At 33.8% G+C, this 21,187-nt stretch overlaps 1 protein-coding gene across 1 annotated transcript in view; it reads right to left on the reverse strand.

Moving 5' to 3' along the window:
- CFAP54 (cilia and flagella associated protein 54) overlaps positions 1-21,187 on the reverse strand; it is a gene marked incomplete at both ends in the record, with an annotated part of 104,621 nt that overhangs the window by 19,513 nt on the left and 63,921 nt on the right. Inside the window, 14 exons of the mRNA XM_079532996.1 lie at positions 201-327; positions 1,221-1,406; positions 1,617-1,774; positions 2,598-2,736; positions 3,987-4,089; positions 8,494-8,663; positions 10,017-10,111; positions 10,369-10,573; positions 11,676-11,729; positions 13,279-13,401; positions 14,555-14,641; positions 16,428-16,610; positions 18,951-19,017; positions 20,593-20,799. Of these exons, the coding sequence (XP_079389122.1) occupies positions 201-327; positions 1,221-1,406; positions 1,617-1,774; positions 2,598-2,736; positions 3,987-4,089; positions 8,494-8,663; positions 10,017-10,111; positions 10,369-10,573; positions 11,676-11,729; positions 13,279-13,401; positions 14,555-14,641; positions 16,428-16,610; positions 18,951-19,017; positions 20,593-20,799 (1,904 nt within the window). The remainder of the gene's footprint in view (positions 1-200; positions 328-1,220; positions 1,407-1,616; positions 1,775-2,597; positions 2,737-3,986; positions 4,090-8,493; positions 8,664-10,016; positions 10,112-10,368; positions 10,574-11,675; positions 11,730-13,278; positions 13,402-14,554; positions 14,642-16,427; positions 16,611-18,950; positions 19,018-20,592; positions 20,800-21,187) is intronic.

Here is a 21,187-nt window from a genome sequence, read left to right on the forward strand (position 1 = left end):
CAGGGAGAACCCACCCCTCTGTGAGCATTAACAAATTCCAACATTCTTTATCTACTAACCAGATCCAAAGGCTTCTCTGAAATAATTGGTTCCTTATCTTTACTTCTGACATATCAGCTTATCTTATCTGCTGATGTATAAAATATGAATGAAAATGAATGAAAAATATATATATATTAATGAATTGCATTTTTTCTTACCAATTCTCATTTTGACTTGGGCCAGAAGGTTTATATAGGGCAAGTAGATATTTTTTGCAGGTAGGACAAGGCAGGTCATCGTACTGTCTTCTATCTGCTGTTCAATATATTCTCCGCAAAAAAAAATCTATGAAAAGAGTGTGTTTTGTAAAACTGAGTTACAGATAGCAAATTAAATCCTTTGAAGAAGTAGGTTAGGTACTTGTAAAACCCTAGAACTCAAGAGTTTCTCATAAAAGAGCACTAGAGGATGGTCTGATATTCTTGAACTCCTTTACTTCAATTTGTGATTGTCTTCTTTTCAGAGAAGTTTGGTATCAAACGGAGAATTTCAATGAACTCTTAATCAGATCTATTAACACCATTTTGGCTTCTAAGAGAAAATTCACTCAAAACAAGTTGTCTTTAAGAAGCAGAACTCCCAAGTAACCTTATAAAGAAGCTGTTATGTCTCTGGAAAAAAAATCTGACATTCAACAAAAGCCAGAGGCCAGAAAGGAAAAATAATGTACCTATGGACCAGTCAAACTTTTCATTGATAAAAATAAAGCAATGGGGAACGCATTATAAATTACTAAGTCTGTAAGGATTTTCTAAGTCAGATGAGTCTAAGTTAAGGAATAAAGTTAAATTCTTAAACTTCAGTGCTCAGAAGTAAGGAATTTTATGAGATGTACATTTTCCCTGAGGTGCTCAGCATAATGTATCCCTCAGATTCAAGTGGGAAAACTGAGCCTTCAGCACCTCTGAAAAATGAAACTCCCTTTTTTGGTTTTCACATATGAATATACATTTGCAAGTATTCAGGGCTTTTTAAACCACAAGAATATCAGATTACTTAGGACCATGAATATACAAGATGAGTATACAAAATAAGCTTGGCAAGGTGAATTAGTTCTTTATAGTACATAATCTTGGGAAAATTCCCAATTAACGGGAATAGCCCTTTAAATAAATTATTAGAAGAGTTACCAGAATCATTGTAAGAATTTGCAAATGCTTTAAAAATTGTATACTCACTTCTTTCAAGGTGATTTCATGTGCCAAATTTAGTAAGTTTAATGGTTCCACTGCAGAAGAACAATTTTCCATATTCTCTATTGTTTGCAGTGCTAGCACATCTGTCATCAGAAGCATACTTTTCACAAGAGTCAAAGAAGCTGGAGGAGAAATAAATTTATCCTCTTGGAGTAAACTGATGATATTCTGTTTGGACATAGATAACAAAAAACCAGTGTAGTTACTACTTTTGGTGTCTCTTTATGAGGACAAATCACACAAAGTGAAAAAAAAAATTTACTGTAGAGTCACTATTTCAAGCTTATTTAATGCTGGCATCAGCTGTTCTGACTCTACCAAAAAAAAAAAAAAAAAAGTATTAAAGAAAAGCCAACAGTTTCTCCTTTGTGCTCAAACCTGCAAAAGAAGTTCAATATCAGCTGTGGGACATCCTTCTTGCAGGTCAAGAATTGCTGCTTGCACCATCATTTCAGCCTGAGTCTCAATATCACCAAAGGCTTCTGCCTCTAATATTACTTCTTTTATAATACTTTTGCATTCAGCCACATCATTTTCTAAAATAAGGAAATATGTGATTAGTAAAATATAACAGAAAAGACCACGTTATCTTCTTCCATTTTAACAAGTTGATTCTTCTCTAAAAATTTACAGGAAATCTGAAAATACAGATTTCACATTTTCCACTTCATAAATTTTGTGCCAAATTTGCTCTCAGAAAAGAAGAGAAAAATTACAGTGTTTAAATCATACATTCTTTAAATTCATCCAAATGCATTTCTAATATGTAAGTCACCAGCATTAATAATTAGATTTTGCAGAATAGATGTCATATTCAAAAATCTGATCTTAGTTAGCATTCCAAAATAGTATCACAGAAGAGATTAATATAAAAGTTTGTCTGCAGACCTGGACTGTGATTTTGATACTAGAGTGAGCTTCAGAGTTTATACTGTTTATAGAACTAAGTAGGAAAAACTTTTTCTTTCATCATCAAACAAATCTTTAAATGTACTTCATAGGATCTCATTTAAAACCTTAAAAAGGATCTAGAACATGATATGTTCATTTATAGGCAAAATAAAAAGTGGAAAAAAAAGCTTTTGTATTTTTAAAATAGACGTACTATTTAATTTCACTTTTAATTATATTTGAAACTTTTTACTACATGATTACCAAAAGATAATAAATACCAGTGTAATGTTTTGTGTTTTCAATGCTCTGAGGAGAGATTATATTCAGAAATACAGTACAGTATCCTTGCTGCTCTGGGTGAATTTATTACAAATAATTGCACAGGACTGTTAGTATTTTTATTTATGAAAAATAATTGAGTCTTCCCATTATACTCCAAAAGTCTAGATCAAAAGAGGGTGATACCTTCCTTATCACCAACACCGGGTAGCTGTGTTGCTAGTGCAGTCACTAACATTTTACGACACCTTAGCCACAGATGTATATTCAGATGACCTTCTGCTATAGAACTGTGAGGCTGTTGAGCATCTTCAACACAAGAATCCTAATAATAACATAACAATAAAAGCAAGAGAAATGCTAATTATGGAATCAATTGCTTTACTACAAACAAAGCAACAGGACAATATCAGTTTAAAATAAATCAAGTTAATGCAAATATATCAAACATAGATTCATAATTGTAACTAAAATTTTATTTGAAGAATAGATACTGTTAGTTGCTTGTTTTTTATATATACAGGAAGAGATTTAAATTAAATTCTATGAAAAAATTGAAGCATTAACTAATTAAGCCAGTTTTTATGGAAGTGTGCATAAATATATATTATGTGTAAGTGAAAAAAACTGAAGCACCACATGATGAGCAGCTCATGGAGAATAATTCCAAGACTCTGGACTTTGCTGATATCAAGAAGAAACCATTGCACTGAACTCTAAGGTACAGAATGGCCTACTGTAACTGTTTAGTGCGGCAATATTGAGTTCTGGCACATAAATAAAGATTAAAAACAAATTTCTAGTCTTTGATTTCTAGTTCAAAGCGTTTCTAGTGATTAGAAACAAACACCAATTTAATGTAGTACTGGAAACACCTAGTAGAATTCTCAGCTCAGCTCCCTGCGCCATGTTCACATACTATAAACAGTCTTTTTATTACTAAAGCTCTGCAGTCCACAGCTAAGATTTGCTTCAGATTTGCTCCAGAAAGCAATAAAATGACACTTGCTCTGTTCATAGGATTCTATTTGCCTTATTGTGCAAATCGTGGTGTATGATGAATAGATTTTGCACACTGGTTTCCCAAAGCATAGGTCAGAATCCTTCCGTGCCAGCCAACAGAATTTCACTGATACGTTGCTAAATTTGGAATACAGCAATGATGAGCAGTATTCTGTTTGCCTCTTAAATTAGAGAATACTCTGGAAGGTTTTCAATTAAAAAAAAAAATCCATAAACTATTTCAATTGAATTGTACACCTGCTACCTATTTTTCCACTTTGTATCTTGCTTTTTATAAAATAAAAGGAGATTTTCAATGCTGGCACACGAAACTATTCATATAAAGAATGTAATTCCTAGCCACATACAACAGAAATGGTGATTATAGAGATATGTTGAACATAGTACAGGTAATCAAGCAATTGAAGCACATCATATATCATTTTCTCCCCAAAATAACAGCAACCATGTGATATAGGTGGCTACTGTGCTCCAACATTCTGAAAATCTCCCAACACTTAATACAAGATTTCATATAACAAAAAACAGTATAAATACTAAATACACACATACCAAACTCTCCCTTTTATCCTTTTTTTCTTGAAAACTTGTTGCTGTCATCCTAAAAATATCTGCATCTTGGAGAAGTCGAATTGCAGAGAAAGCCAAAGCAACACTATGAGACAAAAGAATATTATTAAAATCCACTCATTATACTTATCATTATGTTTTCATTATAATAGATATTTCACTTCTGACTCAATCAGAGCTATTTATAAGTAGTTATCAATTTTTGCTTCATTTGAACATAAAACTTGCATTAAAAGCATATTCTGAATTTGTATGAAAGTGAGAAAAGAGTAGAAAGAGAAATTGTGTTGCCAAGAACAGATATAACCTGATAGCAATGGGTAAGTTAAGAAATACAATCTTCTGTTGGAGCAATTAAAATGTAACTCCAACCTGAATTTCAGTTATCCGTGTCTGTCTCCAGGGATAGGCTTTCAGAAATTAACAGATGTAAAAATATTAAAAATTATAAACCGCGAGAGTTTTCCAGACTACATGATTTTCCTTTTGTTACATCCCCACAACTAAATAATCACAGGATTTCAGTAAACACCATCTATCAAAACTTGGACAAGGTGCCATTCTGGGATAACCTCACCAGAAAGCAATCATGTGATATTGACTCTGAGTTCCCACTGCCCCATCACAAATCCTTTTCTGGAGCTCTCCAAACAGCATCTTGAACGATACAGGCATTACTAGCACTACTGCAGCAATTAGGTGAACCTCACATGACTCCAAAAAGTTATGACTTGGGATGTCAATATGTTGCTAGTTTTCTTAAAATACTTACTGCCATGCTTTTATCCATTTTCACAGGTTTTTTTTTAAGTGTTCAGATACACTTTTCAACTTTTATGACGTCTATGAAAATGTAATGCTATAACAGTAGACTTGGTGAATAAAATTATTTTCAGGATACAAAGACACTTGCAAAACCAACATAATGAGAAGGTCTTTTGCACAGGGCTTTTTCCCAAAGAAAATGCTGCTCCAAATATTCTGAGACTGAAAAAAAAAACCAGCAGTGTCTAACAGTATTAACTTTCCATCTGTAATTGTACATTTTCTCCTGAATCTGTATCTCCTCTTTTCTTGTTTTGCAATGCTACTTATTCTTCATCCACTGAAACACATTCTCCTAATATTGCAAAAGTACTTCGGGGTATCTCTAGGTCACCTCAAAGATTTCTCAGTTAACTGATAAAGATGTATAACCAAAATTCAAATCTATGCTAAAGTCTCTTTACATAGAGAATTTTACATACAGAGACTCTATACAGAGACTGGCTGCTATAAAGCAAAAGAAAAAAATAGTTTATGAATGCCTTCAGGTCTTCTTACTTACACCACCAGGGTAGTATAAAGAGCTTATAATGCAAGAAGGATTCGGATTGTCTGAACGTATTGCTTTTGAAAAGCATTAGATTAATTGCTATAAAGGCAAAGTTCTTGATTCGTGAATGAAGAGTTCACTACTCTGAAATTACTCACATTGTTCTGCCAACATGTACGTGACCACAGGATATATAAGCTCCAGAGGGTATTCAGAAGCCCTCCTGCCATTTCTAATTCTATCCTGCTTGTTGTTTTTGTGATGCAGAATCAGATGGATTACAGCAAATCACCACAAATAGGCCAAAAAGTAGTGAGAACCACAACTGTTACAATCTTGTCTTTCAGCTTTCAGAATTCAGTCCTTACGAATCTCCTTCATCATCCTTTTATGTCAGTTTTATTCAATGAAGTGAAACTAGAATAAATCAGTGTTGAATTTGATGACAAAAGCAAAATGAATACTATGGATATTGCAATGAAATATCCCAGATGCTTCTCTTTCTTTTTATTAAGAAGAGTTTCCTCCTGAAACCAGACATCAAAGTTAAAATTACGGCAAAAACTGACATTCAAAATGTTTTTTGAGGTGCTATGGCTAACTTTTCTCATATAAGATGAAGAAGGTGCAGCACTCAAGAGTATATACAAGCTTTTAAGAAATATTAACCTACCTTCCCAGGCCCCATGGCCCTCAGTTAACTGTGTTGTCAACACTCAGCAATTCCAAAAATGAAGTGATTTCTTTAAACATGCTTACATACAAATTTCAATGTTAAAATGTAGGCCACAAGACCAAGACTTCATATATACATTCTTTTAAGCAGTAGTTTATTCACATAAACAGACAAGTACATATTTAGATAATTAGAAACCTCACAAACTTGGGGGAGATACTGTATAGGTATTCTCACTGAGGCCAAATATTCTTATACATACAGTTATACTGAGGGATTAATTTTTTTGCAAGGCAGTGGCTATAATGTAGAAGTTTCCCATGATGAAATTTTTGTGACCCTCTTCTGCTGCCAACAAGAGTGATGTGTCTATATATTTCCCCCGACAAAATACACATCCTGTCATCAGCCAACTCAGAAAGTGGCAAGATGATCAAAATAGGAAAGTACAGCTGACTGTATCAATTTCACCACTAAATCATTTCACCAAAGAAAAAAAAAAAAGATGAATTTCTGTAATATCATGCAAAGTTTGATTTCTAGGCTGGCAGGCAGGAAACATTTAGCTGTCCAAAGGAATGTTTCATTTCTATCTGAGGCAGATAGATCAGCAGTTTCCATGGAAGGCATTGCAATGAAGTTGTAAAATAGTGTAAAAAAAAAAAAAAAAAAAAAACAACAACAACAAAAAACCTCTTGCTTTGTCTGTAGGTTGTTGGGTTCTTCGTCTCTGCTATCTGACCACTGTCAATATATAAGGCCCATTAAACAGCCTTCAAAAATTTGCGAGCCCTAAAAAAAATTGTCCATAAAATGCTTCACATTTATTGGAATCACTGATACTGTGAAATAGTGTCTTCAATCTTAAGCAAGTTACAAGCCAGGAGGGAAACTACAATGCAGTATATAACTACATGTCAAAAAGAAGGGAGCCAATTTAGCAGGGTTAGTATGCTAAAGCCAGTGTTCTATTAACACAAATTTTTAACAAGCCTAGTATCAAGATAAGCCAGGATTATTCACAAAATATTACATAAATCTGTGCACTGGTCCTTAGTTGCTAATATGAAAACTTTATAAAATCCACATTCAAAAACATGACGAGACCACTGCCCAGTGATTTGTTGTTTTCTCTTTGACAAATGGCAAACTAATATAATTCAAAGAGCACTCAAATAGATTAATATTTCACGGTGAGGAATGTAGAAATGCCTGCAATAGCCTACAAGCTCTTACTTCTCATCTTCACTAATGACCTTCCAAGCTTTGATATAAATTATTGTCGTCCTAATTTGTGAACTTTAAGGAGACCTCTAGGTTTTAAAATAATGTAACAGAAATTCAGGTGATAGATCGGGCAGCAGAACTATTTTACTGCTTTCGTTTTAGTACTCCATACAGCACTCTGAAGCTCCTGTCCTCATTAATGTTTTTTATTGCTATAACATAACAGCTAAAAAGGAACTGTGCTATTTAAAAGCTATCTGATTTGAAGCTATGTTTATTTGCCTAAGATAGCTGGGTGAAGGAAAGTAGTTTGCCTTTAACGTAGCAGAAAACTTTTTTTTAATTGGGCATAAAGGGAAAAAAAACCCTTTGAGATTGATTGGCCACCTGAAAAATCTGCAGCTTCAGCAAGACTGTTGCAGGAATCCTCACGATGAGAGTATTCTAACAATAAAAGGAAACATTAATTTGCTTTTTGGCTGGTGCTCACTGTAATGTAGGATTTTATGTAATAATTTTGGTCTTGTTTAGTCAGACTAGACCTAACGAAAGTGACAAACAGGGATTACTTTCTATCTAAACTCAGTGCAGCCTGACAAGTAGGAGTGCTATGCCTCTATAAGCTGTTTGTATCCTCAAAGAGTTTTTACTTTAATAAAAAATGCCCAGAAGGAGCACGTCACTACTAAAAATGATGTATTTTTAAAGTATTATCCTTTTATACAAATTAAAATTAAAATTACAACTATACTAAGCAGAAGAATCCTCCTAGACGAAAGATCAAAACAATGGTCAGATTCAACATCTGTAAGTAGTTAATATATTTATGTATGTTCCGTATATTCAAAGAACAGCAAAAGAACAGTAGTTTCTTGAAGTTCTCCAAAATAATTGAAAACCTCAGAACACTTTAAAATCATAAAAAATGCAATATCTAACAAGTCCAGACTCTAAAGAAAGAGAAAACTGTAACTTTTTCTTTGATTTTGTACAAAACTGTATCACAAAAACACCTCACAGAGAAATCACAGGCTTATATCTGATGACCTCTAAAAAAGTAAGATAAAGCAATAATGAAAAATAAAATACCAGTATAAATTATATTTGTGTGTGCAATAATGGGCTTTCTATGGTTAGCTACTAAAATTTAGAAATTGCTGTAACTTTGTAGACAGAAAGGTTTTAAAGAAGAAGTTGCTAGATTTTTATTTATTCAGTTAGTTTACAGAAGCAAGGCTGTATAACACACGGTTGTTCATAAGGGTATTTACCTGAAAGCTGCTCGGTGCCACTGCTGAGAAATAGCTGCAAGCTGAAGTTTGACTTCAGTAAGAACCTCTAAATCTTCTGCAGAACACAGGGATATCTTCCCATCATACTTGTCCTGTATGTTCTGCACAAGATGGTTAAGACTTTCTTCAGCTTCTGTTAACAAAATTCCCTAGAGAAGAGCACAGCATTGTATAACTTCAAAAAAAAAATCCAAAACAGTTCTTAAAAAGTATTCTATTCCATTATAGCCTACCACCACTACACCCTGGAACAAACCAACATTAAGACAACGTCCTTTTTCTATAAGTAGCTAGGGTTTGTAATTTTGATTTTACAGATTTATAGGTTCTAATTGCTGAAAATAGCAACATCTTAACTGTGCCTGTACTGTTTCAATTTATGATCAACTGCATTATATACCATAAGAGAATATTTTATAGCTTAACAGCAGTACTCAATAATTTCAATTTCTCTCATTATCTCATAGCTATACTTAATAATTTTATAGTGTACTTTTTACTTGCTTAGTAATTTTAAGCAGTAAAATACAATATTAAAATACAATATGAAAGACATTGCAAGACATATTACAGTCTTTTCCATCTGTACTCTGATCTTTGAGCACAGTACGTATCCTGAAATTTCAGCTGTAAGTTGCAGTCTTTCTAACAAACAGAGTTGTAAGAAGCTGGGAAAGCCAAATCTAAAACAAAGTAAGCTTTAAATAAAAGCTCAGTCATGGAACTTTCAGAAGAATTCTTTGGCTCTTTTTAGCGGATTTCTCTGATAAATTGAGAGCTTTACTGTAAGAGAAAGGATCAAATAATTAAAGAAAAATCAAGAGCCTAAGAAATATTTTATACCTCTTAAATAAGCCTGATTCAAATTAATTTAACATTTCTATTGTAGTTACCTTCAAGATGCTATGTTCACATAATTTTAAAGCTATACTAAAACTTTTAAGTTTCTAATTCACAGCACGTAGCAACTGCCATTTAAAACCAATCCCCATTTCACCAGATGTATTTCACATACTACCCTGTTTGTAAGAATGGCTAAAAGCAGATACTTCTGAAGTGGAAAACCACTCTGGAAGAGGAATATGTCAGCTTTTGACTTTTCATGACGTGGATCTGCCAAGCATGAAAGTTACAATTTATCAACAAACAAACCACCTAAAAAAATAACCAACGCAATTTTTCTCTAAATAAATTATTGGAGAGAGCAAGGTGAAAAATTTGAGACATTTCATATATGATAGAGAATTCATTTTCATTTATTTGTAGAGCATACTGCTCCATCAAAGTCTCTGACATGTTCTACAACTGCCACCTCTGAAAGGAGATAGTTTGTTCCTGAAAATCCATTCAGTCTCTACTCTTGTTGCTGAAACTGCCATACTGAGATCTGATTGTGAAAATACAGGCATCTATGTCATAAATTCAGATGCACTGAAAACGTTAGTAATGTTTTAGAAACAATCTGATGTTTATTAAGCCCTTTTCCTAGAAAAAAAAATTACCTTCAGCATGGTCATATTTAATTCAGCTTTACTGTTAATGAGCTGCATCACTGTGTCTCTTTGTTCCCGTCGTCTTGAATTCTTCACAGCATCAACTGTCAAATGCATTTCAAATGAAATGTCATATAACAGAAGCAGAATCAAAGCTATATTTAGATACATTAGCTAATATTACTTGAAAGATCTTAATGTTGTTTATTATTTCCATAAAGACTGATATGATCAGCAACAATTAACATGAATATTGTTTAAAATGTGACAGTTTAATGCATGTGCAATTGTTAAAAGTAAAAAAACAATGTTTCATAATTTGCAGAATAAATCCACTTTTTCACCACCCTTAAATTATTACCTTTTTCATTTGATGGTGTAACTCCGTCCATCTTGTTATCAACAGAATATATGCATTTTTCTACTTTTTCAGGTATATTATTTATTGTGTCAGAAAGGCAAATGATGAAATGCATTTTGGCTAAGATTAATTTGTTCATAATTTGTTGGTCGCACAGTGGCACTAGTGTTAAAGACAGACTCCAATTAAATATGTCCTCCAGTACCTAAAAAAAAAAAAAAAAAAAAAAATCAATAATTGTGATTATTTGAAATGACATGTTTTACATTTTCATTTTTCAAGGGATATTTTACTTCTAATAATAACCATGTGTATCAACAAGTAATATGAGCAGCATTAGCAATGTGATCTTGGTCTTAGTCAGAGTTGACGTTTTTCTTCCCAAGCTTAATTCTCTCCCTACCAGCTACTGCTGAGGCTATAGCTTCTGTGATCAATTTTCCCATAGAAGATGCTTCTGACCCTTTATTTGAGTTTTATTTTTTGTACATTGTCCATAGCACTCTTTTAGCTAAAGCTACAAAAAGCACATAGGTAAACTGCAGTTCATAAAACAAACTCAAAGGAAACTCTGCTACAACTTCCCCTAACTAGAAAGGTGAGGCAAATAAAAAATGTTCATCATTCTATCTAGAGTTCCCTACCCTCACTTTAGAATAATACATTTAGAAGTAGATAGTCTACACAGCTTTGCAAAATCAGGAGACCGATAAGAACTGCATACAGACTGTGAAGTGTTCAAATCAAAATCTCAGGAAAAAGCACAATTGAGAAATGAATCTGAAACAAGTGAAATTGAAAGCTGTCAAGATAGACATTTTGTTTCTATCTTCTAATATCAACTGCTGTAAGAGACACATAACCTTGCTGTAAATAAGAGATGAAAGTGAAGGGAAAAAGCTGTTCTTTTTTCTATTTTATCAGTTTGGTTTTATTGTATGGCTTTTTTGCTGTTCCTGCTAACATCTACTTCTACCTGCTCAACAGATCTGTGACAAAGCAATTAAAAATGAAAAACAAAAAAATCACCGATAAACATATAATTTTAATTAAAATGAGAATTAATTAATTTTCAGATTCACCTTTTTCTTTCATCTCCAATCTAAATTAGGATAAGCCTATGAAGACAATTCAGAAGGTCAAACAACTTGGTATTTTAGTAGGATGAAAAATAGTTGCTACTTGTTGCAATGAAACTATTGAGGAGAATATATTTTCTATTAACTTGTCTTTACCAAAATATGTTTTCCAAACCAAATCTATATGTCCAGCATTAAAATTTTGGTACTTTCAGGTTATATTTTTACCTGTAAATTTGTAAAACTCAGGAGGGATTTTGAGGAGTCAAAGTACAGTAAGCTCTGTAAAAATCAACAGAATAAAAAATTAGTAATGTGTTACAATAGAAGTATGAAATAACCATGTTAGCAGAGTAGCAGACAAGTATAATGCATTTCCAACTATTTTTTATGGCCCAGAAAATATCAACAATTGGTATCTATGGGCTTCACATTTCTGAACAACCTAAAACCAAGATCTACCCCTACAGCTCCTATGATATTCACCAGGACTCTTCAACGTGAATAGAAAGAAGACAGAGAAGTAAACCAACAGAAGTCCTCTTCCAACAAAGATACTGGACACCATTTGCCATATATGTTCTTCACATTCCTGAGTCCCAAAGCTAATTCCAGACTTAGCACATACCTTTGCTGCTATTTAGCAGAACACAGAGCAGTGAATGTAATGAAAGGGCAAAGTACAGGTCAAGACAAACTGAAGACTTCCAACTCCTTTTGAGGGCTATAAAAACAACAGATATTCTTTGACTTATACACACTTTGTTTTCTGAATCCTAACCCTAATTCCAATCCCTGCTCAAAAACCCTTTACCTTTTCCCTAATCTGTCTACAGAGGGGAAGGAAAAGATAGAAATGAAGATAATTTCCAGCCTTCATCCTAACTGAGAGTTCTACACACAACTGACACTTGTGTTTTATGTGATTTTTATTAATTCTTTCATAACATCTAACTCCAAATATAGCCTTATACTATCTCTGTCAATCCCTGAAAAGTGAACCCTTCTCCTCAGTCTGAGAGTCTTACAGAAGTCCAGCAAGAATTTCTACTTGAACCACATTGTAACAAGAGTCCTAATGCTGAACTTTTTCTGCTGTTCACCCAAGATTCGTTCATCTATGAATCCCATTAGAAAAATACAGGTGCCAAAATTAACCAGACCTCATTCCAACTCTGTAAGTTGTTAACACAATATCCAAATTTTAAGATGGTTTCATGGAGTATTTTAATCTCACTAGCATCAGTAAGGATTAAATACGTTCCTTACTGTAGCCACGAAGAAGGGAGTTTTGCAGAATGAATTCCAGAGAGGGGGCTAATAACTCTGTATGGCTCAACTTTGTGAAAATGCAACGAAGCTTGTGCTCTAAGGAAAAAGACTGAGTTTCAGGTTTTTATCTTTTCTTGTAGTTTGTACAAAAGAATTGTTGGTAAGTTCAAAAGGTCTGACTGCTTGTCAAATATATTAAATGTAAATATTTGACATCATAAACTTAGTTGTAATTTCCCCTATTAATTAGCTCAGACAGTTGGCTACTGTGAAAAAAAGATACTGCTGCTTTGTGCTCATTCTAGCCATTGCAAGGCTGCAGGATAAGGCCAGGCAGGCCACTGATCCCACTGCCCCATGTCACCCCAGGTTCCACCAGCCCCAGAGACCACAGGAGGACCAGGCACCAGCTCCACACAGTGCTCCGATGTCCTGTCCTGGCCTTGGTGATGGGAATTTTGCCACACACCTTAAACGAGCTGAGAATTGAATCTTTATGTCTCTTTAATGAAGAGAATTGAAGTGTTATATTTCAGTGTTACATTTAACTGGTGTTTACCTTCGTTTCTTCGTTTTTTTTGTACCCTGCCGGTATTTTCCATGGGATTCTTTCTCCACAGTTAAGTAAATACAGTTCATGAAAGGCCTCTGTAAAAAATCCTATATCTGTAAGTACTTTAATCTGTGAAAAAACAGCAGAGGCTTGTGTTTAATAAAAAAAATTAAAATCCAGCCTTTTTTTTTCTTTTCCTTTACATGAAATATATTTAAAGGTAATTTTCAAGAAGATTTGACAACTGAAATAGTACATGGATGGAGAATGTTCTGTAATGAAAAGAAATCTCTAAGCGAAAACTCAAATATGGCTCTTAAAAGAAAAATGAGGTAAAAAAATTCATAGCCTTCTTCAAAAACTCCTGAGAAAGGAAAAGATCTTAATTCATGCAGTTATAACTTTGAATCATAGTCCAAGATCAGCCACTTATTGCTGTTAATGCCCTGGAACGGGCTGCCCAGGGAGGTTGTGGATGCCCCGTTCTTGGACGTGTTCAAGGCCAGGTTGGACGGGGTCCTGGGCAACCTGATCTAAATGTGTATGTTTGGTGGCCCTGCTAGGCAGGGGGGTTGGAACTACATGATCCTTGAGGTCCCTTCCAACCCGGGTGATTCTGTGATTCTGTGTAATGTCACAGTACTCAGCTAGTCTCCCTAATCCACTTCAGCATTTCCTGAAAATATCTAAAAGCAATAATATTTTGACTCTTACAAGTTACATTCCTTAAAAAAAAAAAAAAAAAAAAAAAAAAAGGGAAAAAAAAGTGAAAACGTTAGTAAAATCATAAAAGTCTGTTCCTAGAAGTCTGACAACTGGGTTCCAGTATGAGACTAATAACAAATCTGAAAGTGAACATTATGAGTAAATAATTTATGTTTTGCACTTAGGACAACATAAGAGAACAACAGAAGAAGATAAAACATGAAACAATGAGTATGGATTTAAGAGAGAAAGATCTTATATCTTTAATGTTAATATCTGCTAAATGGAAAGTAGAAAAATGATGGAACTATTTAGCACTTGCTGTAAGTCATCAATAATAAAACTCTAAATCACTCTACATACTACAAAAAATGAGAATATAAATATTATTCATTTAGAAAGTATTCCTATTCTGCAATCTGTTTTATTAAGAAATACTGAGGATCAGCTCCACTTTAAAGCACCATTTTTCACTTCTATATGAAGACGTATTTCATCAAATATATTTAACAAAGAAGTGAAAAGTTTATTTCAATTACAATGTGCCATGAAAAAAAAAGAAAACTTCTTTGATTACCTTGAAGATTCTTCCTTCAATGCATTTAGCAGTGTCCTTACAAATCTCGGAAACAAAATATTGGTATAACGTGAACAAAGGTAAAATCTGTAGGAAAATATTAGGTCATTTAGTTATGAATGGTATAAAGGGCTCAGTTACAGAAATGTACAGCACAAGTTTATATCACAAATACATTGATAATAAAGCAGTACTGCTTTCACTGCCACATACCAGGATGTCACCACTATTTCCCTTACGCTGTATGAAGGATGAAGATTTTACAAAGCTTTTCAGCTGGCTATATACAACCCCTAATTGTTTAGCACTATGTTACATGAGATTCACAAAGTGCAATGTAAAGTTTCTCCAAAACTTCAGGTTTTTGTTTTTGTTTTGTTTTTTGATACTATTGGTGAGTAAACCTACTGGAAAGATACTGATATAAGGGGTTTCTAAAACTGTCTGCATATTGATGCCACAATTGTTTCCATATAAGCAGCAAAATGATGGAATGCTCTGAGCTTTAGAATATAAACACTATGGAGTCTAGCAATTGTCTAAGCGAAAATATATCAATTGTAAAATAAACTAGATGATGAGGAGTCTTTTTGACCAATTCATTTCTGTTCAATTACATGCTTTTATGAGGAAAAAAATACATGAATGTTAAAAAAAAAACTTTCTAATAAGCACATTGTATAAAAGCTTTCAGAAGAGGCAAATCATAACATCCTGTTACTTTCTTGTGAAATGTGCTTTTATTTTTTCATAGAATAGCTTCAGAATTTGGATTACAAGAGCTTCAGGCAAACATTTTAATTGTACTCATACTGTTTCTATCTGAAATTCCTAGTGCTTCTACAAAATTAGTCTTTGAAGTCTTTTTTTTTTTTTTAATAAAATTTTAATATTGATATATTATGATTTATGTCAAACCACCTCAGTGCTCATCATCCAAAACATTCCTACACATTAAACATTCAGTGGAAAAGAAGTTCTCATTCTGCTGAATTTGTTATTGCTTTGACTATAATCTATGGCCTGGATCTATTATCTGCCAGAGCAAGCGCAATAAGTATCAAAAATGCAAGCAGCCAAATTAAGTATCCCTGCCTCCAGGTAACTGTTTGTTCCTTGATCTCCCATAGTGAGGGCACAAAATGAGCTCTGGTAAAGAAAGGTGGTAAGAATCATCAACCAGAGACAAAACAGACACTTTGCCTGAAGTTCCAGAAGAAAGCAATCCAGTGAATGGTTTGCTGACAAAAAGGAGTAACATGTTGTCACTTCACCTCCTCTCTAGCCTCTCTTCCATCTCCACCTCCAAACCTGTTCTTCTAGTCACACAATCTTATCCCCTCGCACTGGCTCTGCCACTTGTAGGACCTTTATCTAAGTGGATTCATCTCATTAAAACAGCAGCAAACTATCTGTATATATATTACTGCTTTGATTCAAAGGTGTTGTTTTTGTGTTTTTTTTTTTCCAGCTGAGAGTTTATTTATAACGGTATCAAATTGACAAGATGTAAGAAAAAAAAGATGTTGGAGCATACAGGCGCAAATAGGAATGGATACAGAACTGCCCCTTTTCAGTACTAGTAAGCAACAGAATCTATTTATTCCACTGTATGGCACTGCACCCTTGAAAGAAGTTAGATTAAACCAGAAGAGGTCAGTCATCAAATGAAGGCAATGGCCCCATGATCAACATAAGAAGGAAAGTATAAAAGCAGTCCATACAGAGTAATAACAGAATGTGAGAAAGTTGCCATCAAGCATAATGCAGAGATATTTTAGTAGAGCTTCCATGGTTTGTCATAAATACATCCAAAAATGTAACAAAATGTTATAAACTTATAAATAAATAAATGCTATTAAATTATACTTACTGTTAAATTTTGCTTTGCACAGTGCAATTCAGACATAAGGAAATTCAGACTTGCAACTACGGTGGAGATGTCAGCTCTGTAGCGATCAGAGAACAAGTCAATTCCAGGAATAAGCATATGTGTTTCATACTGTGCAAAGTCACAGTCAGATGTGGGATGTGGAAGAGAGGCCCTAAACAGAGTCTAAAAGCAAAAGCAATGAACTATATGTAAAAAGAAGTATAGTCATTAGGTGAAACATTAAGAATCTCTAACTCCTGAGACTCATAAATGACTTCATAAATGAAACTAAGTCAATGACAAAGTACCTAGCTGTTTCAGGATGAAAAAGGAAAAATACACATTTCTAAATGATTACTGATTTGTATGTGAACTTGATGGAGAAGAAAAAAAACAAGAGGCTGTAACAAGTTTATGGGCAGCATTTCATGGCACAAGCAGAAATAAAAAAAATGATTTAGGTGCAGAAAAATAATCATGAAAGATTCCTTAGCAAGTGCTCCCCAAGCAATGAGAAATCTCCCTAAAAAGCCAATGGCATTTCTCTCAGATTCCTAGTGAAAGTATCCCAAATAAACCTTTTGAAGTACTGGAAAAAAACTAGTAAGTCACTAGGGGTTCTTAAAGACTCATTTGATAATGCTTAGGATAAGATTCTGATCAGCACACCGAAATAATACAGTGATGCATTCAGACATCTCCACAGTCAAGGAAAATACCAAGGAAAAATTCACTGCAATGAGTTTGGAGAAATATTCAACCTCCTTATCAGTACACAGATGTTTCATGCAAGTGTCTTCTATCACAAGAAAAATATTTTTCTTCTTTTTTTTTTTCCTTAAGCTAAGAGCAGTGGTTTGATTTTACTTACCCTTAAGCACTTGCTCAGTCATCACCTCAGTCATTACTTCTGAGACACACTATTTAAGTCCAATTAGAGGCTGGTTAAACCTTGGACATATTGCATTTAAAGTCATTCTGAATAAAATGTATTTCAAATTGTATATAATAGGACATTTCCTCTAAAATATGCCTAAATTAAATGAACTATGTACTGTTATCTTTCTGAATTAATAAGTACCCTGCATACTATAAAAATTGTAGGAAGCAGTTTCCATTTTGCCACTACCTCTGTGCCATATAACCTGACCAGAGCGTACTAAAATATTCAGCCTTTATCTAGGTGTAGTGCAGCTTACGTGATATAACTTAAACATTCATCTCTGTGAAGGCAGGAACATTAACATTGCCTCTGATGTTGGATATTCCTTCCCTATTGTGTTTATCATATCATAGTTAACAAAGATACGCTAGACAGACACACTCAGATCTCAGATATTAAAAAGCCTGAAGTCAATACCAGAGGTGGAATTTAAATAAGGTTTAAAAGATCTTTCCACATCACAGAACAAATTATGGGCTTGAACTTGGCAAAGTTCAGTAACTTGATTGTATTTTTCAAGACTCTCACCCTGCAAGGTGATCTTATCTCAATTAATATCAGTCTCAATTTTGTCAAGTCACAATTATTTCTACCATTATATAGCCCTAACAAACTGTTAGTACTATTTTTGTCAGGAGGAATCAAAATTGTTCAGCTTTGTACCACCTGCAATTTACAGAGCTAGAAGCTAATCATAATTCTCCTATACATCTGTTTCTTTAACTTGTTCTCCCTTTGCTGAAATTAACAAGGCTTAAATATGACCTAGAATAGGTCACACAGTCACAATCACAGCTGGCGCGAGATGTTAGAAACTGGCAATGGTTTGCTTCTGTAGAGGCCAACTGACTTCCTGTTGCTGCACTGAGATGAGTTAGCATTGACCCCAGTGGAGTCAGACTGACAGAATACCTGCAATTATTTTTTTCCAATATCACTTCAATTACTGATGTTTTAAAGCCTCATTTTAGAAGTAAAATGAAACACTTCTATTTCCTCCATAGTTTGTTCCTGAAAGCTTGCAAACTTAATTTTAGTAAGCTTATTTTCTTAGTAAATGAAATTAAATATTTTGATTACCCACTACTTCTAGAGCAAATTTCTTTTGTATATTAATAATATAAAAAAAATACTTCTCAACGCTAAAGAACACACAAAAAAAATGTTTTTCTAAAGAGTCTGTTCTCCTGTTTGAAAATGTATGACAATCTGTGAAGACTTTGTTCAATGTACATCATCTCAATGACTGAGTATCCTATTGATACTATCCACTTCTTGAGCAAAACACTTGAAAAGATATATATTTGACTGCCAAATACTTTAGTCATCTTCACTTTTCAATATTTCGTTGTTTCTTGGACAGACCCATATCTTATTGAAGTGGTAATTTTTAGGCTTTAGAATTGGAATATTTTTAAAAACAGAGAATAAATGTGCATAAATTGTTAGTTACCTCTGATCTCCAGTTTTCTGTTACAATCAGAATGAGAAAAGAAATATTATAATAGGATGTTATTGAGATTTAAATATTAGAAGCAATTTGTCATCTTTGTGAATTCTAACTGAAATTGTATGCTTACCTTAAAGAGTATAGCAGAAAAGTGGCAATATTTAGTTCTTAATCTCACATTTGATGTTGTTATATACCTAAAGTACAAAAAATAATAAGAGATATTAATGTGTCCATCAATATAAATTATTTAAACCCTTTTTTTAATGCGGTATAATGATGATACTAACGCAATCTAGATGTTTTCCATCTTGGAAAACAGCTGCCTCTTCTGTAAATAGGTGCTCAGCCATGTCATGCAAAGAAAGAATCATCTGACCAAAGGCATACCTAGATAAAAGGAGTTGTCTAGACTCCCTTTAAAGTTATGAAAGAAAAATATGCAATTTAAGAGCAAAATTAGTCTCATCTCAAACTAGAAAGATAAAGCATGTTTATAAGGTTTTCTTTCCATAAGGGAAGCCTAGCACACATGGACTTTCAATGGTGGCTGTTCACCTAGATTAAATGAAACTCGCACACTACCTCACCAGTTTTAAACCATCATGGTAGCAGGGTATTGCTGTGATCCACAATATTCAGAATCTTTAATGCAATACTAGAGTCCTCTAATGCGCGTTTTACAGTCATAATAAGTAATTACAGAAAGAGCAACTTCAGGATGGCTAACAGCCCAATGTGTGTCTGAGAAAAAAATCTACCTAAAGGAGAAGCTGAGAGGATACTCCATCCAGATCCCTACTAGGATTTGGAATGGATATAGAAGAAGAAGAGTCATAGTATAAAGTGCAGCAAACATGTACCACAATCACCTTAAGAGGTAGCTCAGGATTGGGTCCTGCTGTGTGCCTGAGGCTGCATCACAGCTGAGAATTACAAGAGCACATAGGGGTTTAGAATCCACATAAACTGATTCCTTTTCATAGGAGTGCTAATTCTGTGCTGCACAATGCCATTTCATGCTGAAATACCCATGTTAATGCTTTCAAAAGTACTTTGGTTTACAGATATTTTTCAGTGCTATTACTAGGACCTGCTTGCCAGCTAACACAGTTCACTTAGATAAAGCTCTGCCTTTTCATGGGTGTAACGTTTCTAAGGTCACTTGGAACTGGCTTAGGTAATACTTCTAAGTTTTAGATTTTGTGCATTTTATATAATACGTAATATATTGAGGAACAGCTCAGAGTTACATCCATAGTGTTTTACCAGCAGCCAAGCAGCACTGGACTGAAATGTTTATTGATGGCAGACTTTCATACAGTAACTCAAATTTTATTTAGTTGTAATTCACCAGAAAATGAGTACTTTAGGCAGCAAATCTGTCCTTAGGATACATTAATATTTAATACATACAATGACTTGGGGGATGTGATATTTCAATTGAAAAATCAATAAGACTGTGAAATCCTTGTGCTTATGACTCTTTATCATTTTGTTTTATTTCCAAGATCTCTCCATATAATATACAGCTGCAATTATGATCAAAGATGAGCACTACAGGAAAGGGAACAAACACTGTTCTCCAAAAGAGGAACTTTCTTCTTGAAATTTTTTTTCTTCTTTTGTTGAGTATTTTTTTCACAGCAACTCTCTAGTATTTTAATTTAATTTCAAGTTGCCAAATGTCCTGGATGAGCAGTTCTTTTAAAATATGGAAGAAATACATACACCTACGTAGATATTTACAGATATAATAATAAAATACTTACTGAGCTATCTTAGCTACTAAAACTGCTGCATGCAAACATCCCCAAATTCCAGCCTGAGATAAAAAATTCTGACTAATATCAGTAGATCTTCCAACCTCAAAGCACTCCACAGCATTTTTTGGAAAGCCTAACTCTTGCCAGGTATTAAGAATATCAGCAACGTTGAGTGTTTCATCAAGGGCTTGACACCAATGTTTAAAAGCAGCTCTGTAACACATAAAATTTACTCATCATATCGCTGACATTTTCTAAAGCAGAAGATAAGACTAGATTCATATTAGCTCCACTGTCCAAGTTATAACTAATTCTGATTAGGTCAAAAGCAGAAATATAGGTTTGACGGAAAGATACCATTCCTGGCCAACATGTTCATTTGGACATTTACTAAGATTACATTGACACAAGATAAATGTTACCTCCTAAATACACAGCAATGCTTAATCTTACAATTAGCCAGCAAAGAAAGATAAACCATTGCCAGAGAAAAATCTCTCTAAATATAGCTAGTAGCGAGATAGATGAAAGAAGTGATACAGATCTCAAAACAGCACAGGAACTTACAAGACAGTTCGTATGAGTAAGAATGACAATTTAA

Source organism: Tetrao urogallus, assembly GCF_951394365.1.
Source record: "Tetrao urogallus genome assembly, chromosome: 1".
Lineage (NCBI taxonomy): Eukaryota > Metazoa > Chordata > Aves > Galliformes > Phasianidae > Tetrao > Tetrao urogallus.